Source organism: Hippocampus comes, unplaced genomic scaffold (genome assembly GCF_001891065.2).
Source record: "Hippocampus comes isolate QL1 unplaced genomic scaffold, H_comes_QL1_v1.1 scaffold143, whole genome shotgun sequence".
NCBI classification, from domain to species: Eukaryota; Metazoa; Chordata; class Actinopteri; order Syngnathiformes; family Syngnathidae; genus Hippocampus; species Hippocampus comes.
This window is the reverse complement of record NW_017805504.1, coordinates 313,015-323,764: the sequence shown is the minus strand read 5'-3', so window position 1 is coordinate 323,764 and position 10,750 is coordinate 313,015. Positions and strand designations below refer to the sequence as shown.

The 10,750-nt window shown below is 43.2% G+C and overlaps 2 protein-coding genes across 2 annotated transcripts in view; both read right to left on the bottom strand.

Annotated features, from left to right (window-relative positions):
• Positions 1–4,095: 4,095 nt before the first annotated feature.
• On the bottom strand, positions 4,096–8,153 carry lurap1l (leucine rich adaptor protein 1 like). The gene is made up of 2 exons (XM_019877471.1): positions 7,763–8,153; positions 4,096–6,118 (listed from the first exon to the last, which is right to left on the bottom strand). Exons 1-2 carry the CDS (start codon positions 7,958–7,960, stop codon positions 5,729–5,731), a joined length of 588 nt encoding a protein of 195 aa, XP_019733030.1. The 5' UTR covers positions 7,961–8,153; the 3' UTR covers positions 4,096–5,728.
• Positions 8,154–10,432: 2,279 nt separating this feature from the next.
• LOC109520293 (5,6-dihydroxyindole-2-carboxylic acid oxidase-like) overlaps positions 10,433–10,750 on the bottom strand; it is a 6,913-nt gene continuing 6,595 nt past the window's right edge. The window contains exon 8 of the mRNA XM_019877419.1: positions 10,433–10,739. Coding sequence (XP_019732978.1) covers positions 10,665–10,739 — 75 coding nt within the window. The 3' untranslated portion in view covers positions 10,433–10,664. The remainder of the gene's footprint in view (positions 10,740–10,750) is intronic.

Genomic DNA, 10,750 nt, shown 5'->3' with positions numbered 1-10,750 from the left:
TATTCAGCCATAACTTTAATCCAGTTGTCTCGAACGTACTTTTAAGGCCGCCGTCATTTGCGATCTCCAGCAGTTTTTTTTTTCCTCATTTTGCAAGCTCTGGCGTTTTGTTTTTAAGCGTAATCGGTCACGTGACAGAGAAGCGTGGCTTGACGTGTGTCAAGCGTGACACAGACGGATGTAACGGAGAATCCGGTGAATTTTCAAAATAAAACATCTTTCGTATTCCGAAATAAATAAAACGGAATTGAGGCAAGTTCTTTCTGTGCGGCCCGGTACCAAATGCCCTGCGGACTGGTCCGCGGATCGGCGGTTGGGACCCCTGGTCTAGTGTAAGCAAGCAATTGGGCCTCGGCAGCCCCCCCCCTAAACATTCCCCGTGGGGATAGCCACCTGTCACGGCCTACTCTTGGGATGCCGGCGTGCATGTTCTTTCTTTGTGTGCAAAGTGGGTAGCGGGGGGTAAATCCTATTAACTGTCTGCTACTGATAGCTCTCAGTGTAAGCAGTGTGTCACTGTCACGTGGTCAAGCGACTACAGTCTTGTGCAAAGCCCCCCCCCCCCCAATGCAGCCAAGTCTGCGATAAATAGTGCTGGGTGAGGAGTGTGACCTCAGCGTTAGCAATGATCACTTTGCCCCGGCTGCGCTTGCACAGACTGATAGCTGACCTCGCATTGTTCCAGCCGCCGCCGGCTCGCTCGTTAATGATCGCCGAGAATCACTGGCGCGCGACTTCCAGAGAGCTTTTTAAGCCCGTGTGGACGCACGGCGGGACAAATTGCTGCTCTTACTGCTGATTTATGAAGGGAAGAGTAAAGTTACATGGTCGGGGATTCCACAGAAATGACCCGCTCGTCTCTCTATTACTGTAATAAACAGTGGGAAAGACCACGAGTTGTTATTTTCTGACAGGAGAAGAGATGTTGCACTGATTCTCCACCACTGCGCTGTCAGAGATGATCAGGTGTGCTCCAGGAAAGCGGCCATTTTGAATGAATTGGCATGTAAATGATTGTTGACTACATGTAATGCATCTTTGCTCTGCGCCGGTGCTTTGTAGTGGCAGGCAGAACAAAGAAAAGCGCTTCTGCTCAAACCGCCGATCATTATTTCAGTACTTTTTTTGCGGTGGACTTTTTAGATGTAAAAAATAAATAAATAAAAACAATAAAAAAATTCGTGGCTTGTCTCACTCGAGGTTTGGGGAACACGTGAATAGAGCAATCGCGTGGAATGCAGTTTACAAGTTTACTCAAGCCAAAAAGAAAGAGCCGATTCAAACGGAACCTGGTTCGGCGACGATTTTCTCGGATGCAATGGCATGAAGGCTTTCAACTATTTATTTATTTAGTTTTTTTCTTCATTAGGACAGTACACATGAATCAACACAAGAATAAACAGTGTAAATGCGCCGGATTTAGCATAAATGCTAATTTTCAGCCGTAGTCCCAAGGCAGGTTTCTAAAATAGCACAGTGAGACACATCAAACTTTAAAACTAACATGGCAGAAATAAAAATGAAAAAAAAACAAGTAGGGTGAAGCCCTGCCATTTGCAGGAGATAAGGACTGAGCCCAACTGCAAATCGTAAAAATCTGCCGAGAACTGACACTGCTCCGAATTATCTTCAGTAAAAACTAAACAAATTTGAAGACGGCGCTCACAGGTCAATCCCAGTACCACAACAAGACTCCCGAATGTTGGTAGAGAATTCGATAAGTGTCGACACAGGAACAGCATTTATTACATCATGAGACCGAAAAAAAAACAGTTGTTCCACTTCTAATTGAGTGTGGACCAGACTGAATAAGACCCGTGAGATGGTACTGTACTTCCCCAAGAACGATTATGTCTCATTCCCTTGGAAGGATGGTGAAAGTGTACAGGAGCGGGTCGGGAAAATGGAATGCGGTTGTGGCAAGACGGCTGCAGAATGGCGTTGCGCTTCGGAGTTTCCACATAAAGCACTTGTGGGACGGCGCAAATATTCGGTTCCTCAGCGGAATTCTTTATGAGTCCATAAAACTTGAAGACAAAACCGAAGTCAATGTACTCTCCTTCCAGCGTTGCATTTAAAAAAAAAAAAAAAAAAAAAAGGCCAAACGTGGGTCATACGATGAATATCTTGCCCTTTTGCGGTTTATCTCCTGGACTTAAAAGGGTCAATCAATAGGACCGCTCCTCCAACTGACCCCGAGTTGCCTTTTATTCGCATGAATGAGCGCTCAAAGCATTTGTCCACGGGGACACATTTTAGTGAAGCCTGTTTTCAAAACCGCCGCCGCTATACTGCCTTGAAACGATCTGCGGCGCGTTGCCAGGAAATGCTCGGGGAAAAAAGAAAAAAAAAGGCTTTTGACCTTTTCGGGGGGGGGTGAGGGGGGCTTTTACGAGAGCCCTCCGTGTCCGTCGAATCGGCAGCGTGAGAACGGGGAATGTTTATGTTCAAAATGGATTGAAGGAAAAATCCCGGCGCATTTTGTCAAACTAGAAGCTTCCGTTGACGACGTGTTCTCGTCGCTATCTCTGACTGAAACGACTCCGATGAAGAGCAAACGGAAATGTTCAAATCGCTCCCACAGAGGGGTGGTCGGCCCTTTCTTGAATATATAACTCAAAAGCTGGACTTCTGTGTCCTGCGAACTCATGCAACAACCCAACTAAACCACAACATTTAGCCAGCTAGAGTGAAACTCCTCTACAACAAAATACCCCCTAGTGTGAAAAAAATCTTCATGCATGAAAGCCATTCCCACTTTTCTGCTCTCCTACAATGAAAAGTTGCGGAATACGAAATCTTTTTCTCTGCCCTTGCCTCGCAAGGAGGTTCACTACAACGAAAACAAGCCTTCCGCAAAAGTCTAATCCGACCTCGGCCTGCCACAGCGACTCCTACTGCTTCGCTCCGAAACGGCAACAGCAACCACCACACTGGTTTACACATGCGCAGTAGAACAGGAAGTATTTGTTATTGTTAGTTTCAGACGCAACACGAACGTTGCATTGCTAAAATGGCTACAAAACGGACCTTTGCATGCCAAGGAGTTAAGAAAAGAAGAGCTCTGACGCTTGAAGACAGATAAAGGTAATAAAAATGAAAGATGGAGGAAGCAAAATAAAAGACATCGCGTTGTCGAGGAGTTTCACTGTATTGAAGTTTCAAGAGCAGCAAATCATGTTGTTGATATCTCAGATTTCTGCGATTTCTGTTTTGACACATTCGAGCATTTCCAGACTGAACGCAAATGTCCTCAGTTTTCCCAGACTAACTGTCGTGTCTCACACAAACAGCCACGCGTCGTCGCCTATTTACACACGGGAATCCGTTTTCTTTTCATGACGACAAGACGTCAACCACTAATTCAATCGGAATGAAGTCGTCCGACAGTAGAGTACGCACACTCGGCCCTTTAGCCCGCTCTCACCCGCAGTCCACGCTTTTAACTCAAATAACTCACTTCCTGGATCCTCATTGGGTCGCATGGCGACAGTTTCCCAGATTCCAGACGGTGTCGCGTTACATTTGGCGGAACGGGGCCCAGTCGGCCCGCTGTGTCTAATTTGCTAATGGCTCCCTGCTGCACGCACACAGTTTCGACTGTAAGAGATTGTAATTGGACTTAGTCACAACGGCTAAATGGTGATTGCGCGCGTGCACAACACACACACACACACACACACACACACACACACACACACACACAGACACGCACACACACACACACTTTATTTGGCATTTGCATGCTGCGGTCGGCACAACGTCACTGATCCGGCACCATGACTGTATTAGAAACGTCAGGCATCATCACCGCAAGACGACGAACTAGCAGAACCTGCTTCGTTGTAGTAGTCTTAACAGTCAAATATTTGTTTGGCACTTCCATTAAAAAAAAAAAAAAAAAAAAAAGGTTCCTTGGTTGGGGGACCGGATTTCAACGGAGATTAAAGCTTGCTAAAACCTGAAAGAGATAAAGGCAGCATGAAACTTCATTAATCTGCCAAGACGAAGTTACAAGCACGTTTAATGTGTCTGGATTAAGGTGAGTAGATCTGTGCGGCGCTAATGGGACAGAAAGAAAAAGGACAAGGAATCTTGTGTACGAAATCACAATATATTATCATGTCATTTGCTGAACAGCATCACCAATCAGTACAGAGTACAAAAAAACAAAGCAGCGTCTGACACGAGCTAAAACACAACAACGTGTATGTACAGATCGTTAACAAAAAAGGACATTTGGAAACGCGCCGACGAATCGGCCGTGTTTGACACGAGGCCGCCGTCAACAACCACCCCCCCGAGAGCTCTGAGCTCACGTTATCGACGAGACAATCTTTGGTTTTCAGTCACGCATCCCGAACGTGCTTCAAATGTGCAACTCATCTTTGGTTCTTTGTTTAAGACTCCGCCGGTCGTTGTGTTCTCGATTCGGATTTACGGAAGAAAAAAAAAGTTGAAGCGTCTCCAATCACTCCACATGCGGCGTCCAAATTGTGCAAATGGCTGTTCAATCCTAATCTTCTTCTTTACGGTTGTCGTCTGAGGGCGAGAAGTCGAGTGCACCCACTTCTACACCTCACAAATCTACAGTAGTGCATTGGGGTATTTATTGCACGCCCAAGTCATGGCTTTTGTCACTTTTTTTACAGCGACTCAAAGGACACGGGCAAAATCCCAAATTGGAAATGTCGAGCGTTGATGCTACAAAAGTAGCAGATGCGAAGGTACCGTTTTAAAATGTACGAAGAAATATTTTACCGAGGGTGCGTCAGAAAACACAGTAACATTTAAATGGCTTTGGACTTTAAAAAAAAAAAAAAGAATTTTGAGGTACCATTTCTCTGAGCTTGGAAAGATAAAACGTATCCTGCCAAACCATAAGAGTCAAGAGTGGCCTACTAATCCAAAAATCCAAACTATGACGGTACCACACTAGTGACAAGGCATCAAACTGCTTAAAAGTCAATCATTTAAAGTGTCTCGGAAAATTATGTCAATTTTCTCCCGTTTAGGACTCATCATTGGACCCGAAAATGTACCGTTTGCGAGCCTGTTTGCAAAAGCCAACTGTCAAGGGTCCGAAAGTCAGAACTCTGATGGTACCACCTGAGTGACAAGCCATTGTAGCCCTCATAAGGTACCATGCTGGGTTTGGGTCCGAAAAATCAGGCTCGAGTCACATCACATACTTGACCAAATCGAAATAAAGGACTCCAAGGTACTGTTTCGGGTACTGTATGTTTCCAGGCTCTAAAAGTCAAGTATTAAGGCTACAAAAGTACATTTGAACCTACCAACCAAAAACAAGCCCCTGTACCTTAAAGGGCTGTTTCTTTGTTTTGTTTTTGTCAAGATACCCACAAAAACTCCAAGGCGTTGTCCCTAAAAGGATCCAAGTATGTCACCAAGCCGTAACAGTCAAGGTTCCAGATGTCCGAGGGTACCACCCCAGTGTACAAACTAGTAACGACAACAATTTCGAAGGTAAATAAATAAAAAAAATGGCGGTCAATAAATATGACGTTTGCACCCAACAGAACCAGAAGACGCAGCTGCAAATGTTAACCAACCAACAAAAACCAAGTAAGGGTGTGACCGCAAGTAGTTTGCTGAGGTGTGGCTAGTTTCAAAGTAAAACTAAAAGTCACACGGGTGAGTCAGCGATGTTAATTCGCGACCACACACACACACACAAAATGGCAACTATGGCCTCTAAAAATCATCCTTATCCAAAGCAGTAGTATTCATCCGATTGCACGCTCAGTTTCACCGGCGATTTGCAGAAGGCGTCGCCGTCTATTACGGATTTATCAACAAAGCAGTCCAGGTTGGTTGGCGAAAGGTCTTCCCGGAGGTCCTCAGAGAGCGTGTCCAGGTAGCTGCCCACCGACAACGCGTCCAGTTCGTCGCTGTTGGCGTCGTTCAGGCTGCTGAGGCTACCCGGCAGCGAGGCGCCGTCCTGGCTGTCCGACAGGCTGTACAGGCTGCCCGTCAGGCTGCCGTCTTGGCTGACCGTGTCGCCTTTGTCGTCCATCACCCAGCGGATGGATTCGATGCCCTCGTTGATGGACATGAGCTGCTGCATCAGGTCCACGTCGATGGCGCGCAGGTTCGCCTGTGTCGCACCGGGGGGGGGGGGGGGGGGGGGGGGGGGGAGGATTTTAAACAGTTTGTTCCGCTTGGGGGTCAATGTCAAAAGATGACAAGCAAAATGAATTAAAATGAATTCTGGGAGGCTGTTGCTGATGTTATAAAGAAACGTATGATTTGTAATGTGCATCACAATATGTTATAGGAATGCCCAAATATGTGAATTAAAAAAAAATGAGTACATGGGTATATTTGTAATCATAGAGAAGAAAAAAATACTGAATTAAATCTCTGGCACAATAGAAACGGTCGCTTCGAACCAAAAGTTCCTGCGTCTTTTCGGTTGGAGCCTGCAGGATTTTTGTGGGGCAATTTGTGATTGACACGCCTACCAAACGGGTTGCTGGCGCTGAGAAACAATTAGAGACTCTTGAAAAGAGACCAAAAAAAACAAAAAACAAAGGCGCAGCAAGGAAATAGACAGTATCCTGGATTTGGACTCGACTGAATACAAACAAGTCATGTTTGCTGTCATATCAACAAAGAATATCAGCTCAAATCCAAGTTTTGAAAGCCCTCTGCCTCAGGGGCCGAATACTTTTTGTGGCCTTGAACAACACCTGGGCTTTATCGAGCTTGAATAAAGTTGCTATTGGCTCATGAATCGTGCAGGAATCTTTGCATCTTGATACCGAAACCGCAATGCAAATTGTGAGAAACGATACAAGTTCGTACAGGTTACGTTTTTTTTCCATGCAGTGTGATTTCACAATTTCTCAACTCAATAATACAAATTGAAAACTCAAACATCATTTTTATCATCAAAGTTTAATGTGCCGTTTGCGCCACGGGCCAAATTGATCCGCTTGTATCTAATCCCCAAAAACTTCATGCATGAGAAGTATAGTACTAAATAATTGACTGAAAACTGTGTTTTACCGTTAATGACCCCCAGGGTCAATCTGACCCAGGAACATTGCTGTTCTTAAAGTGGAGCAGTTTCACATTTTGCAGGTCAAATAGACCTATTTAGATTCATGAAATGTAAAGTGTTGCATTTCTGACATCCGGGTCATTTTGACCCAGGAACATTATTATCGCTGTCCTTAAACGAACCCACTTCACATATTGCTCGTCAAATTGATCCATTTAAGTTAAAGACATATAAACAGTATTTTTACATTTCTGACACAAGGGTCAATTTGACCCACAAACATTACAGTTCTTAAATAACACGATTCATCTGCAGCAGGTCAACTGACCTTTTAAGGATAATGATATATAAATTGTGTCTCTGTATCTGTGACAATCGGGTCAATTTGACCCAGGGGAAATTATTTTCTTGCTGTCATTCAGTTCACACATTTGAGATGTTGCAGGTCATATTGACCAATTGAAGTCAGTGACATAAAAACATTGTTCTTGCATTTCTGACAGGCAGGTCAATTTGATCCAGTCAAATTATTTAATTGCTGCAATTCAGCTCACCCGCTTGATATGTTGCAGATCAGATTGAGCAACTAAAGACAATGACAAAAACATTCTTCTTGCATTCCTGTCACCCGAGTCAATTCGACCCAGGAACACAATTGAGGAGACAGTATTCTTCCGTAGTACTTCCGATTCAGGATTTCCGTTTTTGGGAAGAACACACTATAATTTCACTCACCATTTCTTGTTTGAGGAAAAGGAGTTTGCCCTCCAGTCGTTCAAAGTCCGCGGAATTGTGTCCGGAACGTGCCGACGTGGGGGTCGCCTTGTCGTGTCTGCTTCCCACGAGCGAGCGAACGAGACTTTCGGGAACTTTGCGACCCAATTTGGTCTCCAGCTCCTTCAAATCGGGCAACGCGGAGCCACCTTCGTCCATGACAAGTCGACTCGCTCGGCGAAACACTCAAAATGCGTTGTTCAGGACGAAAATTGTCGTTTGCGTTGCGTCTGGAGTTGTACGCTAGTGTGTGGCGAGTGTGACTTCATTCATGCTCACGGCAACAAGTGAGTGGAAATGTTGGAGAGTTCTACCATTGAAACGGTCTGCTTCCGTCCGTCTGAGCCGTCCGCCCCGCAGGCTATCTTCCTGCCTGCCTGCCTCCCGCCTTCCGCCCTCTCGTCTTTGAAATCCGACACCGCGCAGGTGAATCGAGCCGGTGACGTCACTCGTCGTTAGCCGAAACAAATACACTTCCGTGTGCAGTTCAAGTCAAGCGTTTCCCACGACGAATGCTATTTTTGAAAAACGGAACATTTATTTCTTTTTATTTTGGTCATGTTTTTAGGACCAAAAAGTTTTTTTTTTTAAAAAAAGACACGTTCACTTTGATTCGTTCAGCTCACTCTAGTCCTAAAAAAAGTACTTTTAATTTTAACCCACTGTGTCACAATAGGCATTATTATAAAAAATAAAAAATCCTTTGATTATGATTTGATTCAAATGATTGATACATGCAGGAATGTTGAAAATAAACAGTTCTTAAACGTTAATATATCTGAACCTATCGGGCAGTGATTCTTTCCCGTGCTACACACTTTGAGAATCACTGCTGCTCCGATGTGTCATGTGCATGGCTCATGATTCTTTTTTAAAATAAAATACAGCAGATACATAGAAAGCTACATTTAATTGAATGTTGTACTTTTAGTATTTCTCTAAATCAATGTAAATGTTCCAGTTTTTGCTCTCTAGTCGTGTTAGCTGCCATGCTAACTGGAGAAAAACAAAATGATAAATTTCAAGCATAATTTCTGCTATTTAAAATCGGAACATGGTTTTAAATATACAAGGAGGACATTCACAAAATCATGCTCAAAAAAGCAGCTTTTTTTTCTTTCATTTTTTAAATTACTCAACAAGAAGCAGGGACAGAAAAAAAAATACATTTTAAAAGTACTCAAGAGCTATTTGGTATTTTCAATAAAATTCAGGTATCACTTTTACGAAAGCTACACTTGCATTTTATCTCAGGGCATCTATAATTTCCACCACAATTGCATGTTTCAGTTTTTTTTTTTTTTTGGGGTAGGTGACAATTTCCTACAATTCAGAAACAACCCAGGTTCAAATTCAACATTCGTTAAAAAGAGGTCATCAGCCTTCTCGGTACATTTATGACAGTTTAAAGTCGAAAGACGGTATTTAATGGTGACAAAACTAAAGAAAAATAATAATTTAGTAGCTCAAAAACCACGGAAACGCAACAATACATGCATCACATTTCCATTTGTTGGAAACAAAGGGTCTCATTCTGATCATGTCCCGTACCAGTATACTTGCGGTGATATGGCGCCCCCTGCGGACAAAATAGTGCCATTACCAATGTTTGACGCCAGTTTTCGACACAAAATCAAAAATAAATGAAATATCGTGTTAATGAGAGGCTATTGATGTCTTTCATTTCTGATGAAATTGTTTTTAAAACAATTATTTTCTCTTATCACTTTACATGACGAAAATGGCGACGTTGCCTTCATCTTCATTTTACAAAGAATCAATTTTTAACTGTAATTATACTGTTTACACATTTGCACATTCCCTGTTTGTTTTTGTCTACTTGCACTAATTAAAAAAATAAAACCTAGGTTCCTAGCTACTCAATACTTGATTAGTTTTTTCTTCAATGTATCACTGTCCTGTGAAACATGGGTATGTCCATTTTTGTCATTAAAAAAACAAAAACAAAACAAAACATGAATGGAATGTCCATAACGCATTAATGTCTATCTATCCATTATCTGATCCACTTATCCTCGCGAGAGTCGGGGGTGTGGTGGAGCCTATCCCACCTGCCTTCAGGTAGCAGGCGTGGTTTTTTTTTTTTTTTAACTAAATTTTAACTCAAATGGTGACCCGACTTTAAAACTTGACCCTACTTTGACCTTTACTCTTAACGGAACATTTTTTTCAGCCAGTCAGAAGCCAGAAGAAAATCCTTTGGAGAACACACACAGGCTTGACAAAGCAAAAGGCGATGTTCCAAACCAAATCTAGGTAGGTTTTTAATTTGAGCCAATCAGATGGTGGAATAAAAAGGCACAGGCTGGGTACCGTATTTTCCACACTAAAGGGCACACTGGATTATGAGGCGCACCTTCAATGAATGGCTTATTTTGTAATTTTTTTTCATCCATTGGGTGCCCTGCTAAAACCTACTCAAGCAGAGAGAGAACATGCAAACTGCACACAGGAAGACAGGGGCCAGATTCGAACCCACAACCTCTACACTGTGAGGTGGACGTGCTAAGCAGTCGTCCACTGTGCCACATGCATTAATGTAAATATTTTACAAATTAAAAAAATGTTTGTCACAGGACAGTGACAAATGAATACTTACTCAACTAATTGTTTGGACGACTCCTTTTTAGTATTACTTGAGTCGTGTTATTTTGAATTCTTGATTAAAATGTTTTGCAAGGGAGTGCTTGTGTTGGTTCACCTGGAAGACGATAAATCCTAAACTTTAGTTCTCCAAAGGCAGAATTATTCTCCTGCATTCTGACAGTGTTCAATTAGCCTGGTTTTGAGTGGTCTTAAAGTTAAAGTAATAGTTTATGAGGCACGTGGGTGAGGCCTGAGCTCAGAGGGCTGACTGGCTTTTGCCGTCATCGTATCGCTGGTACTGATCCCCAAGCAGCGGCTGGAATCCCTCCACCTTACGGGACC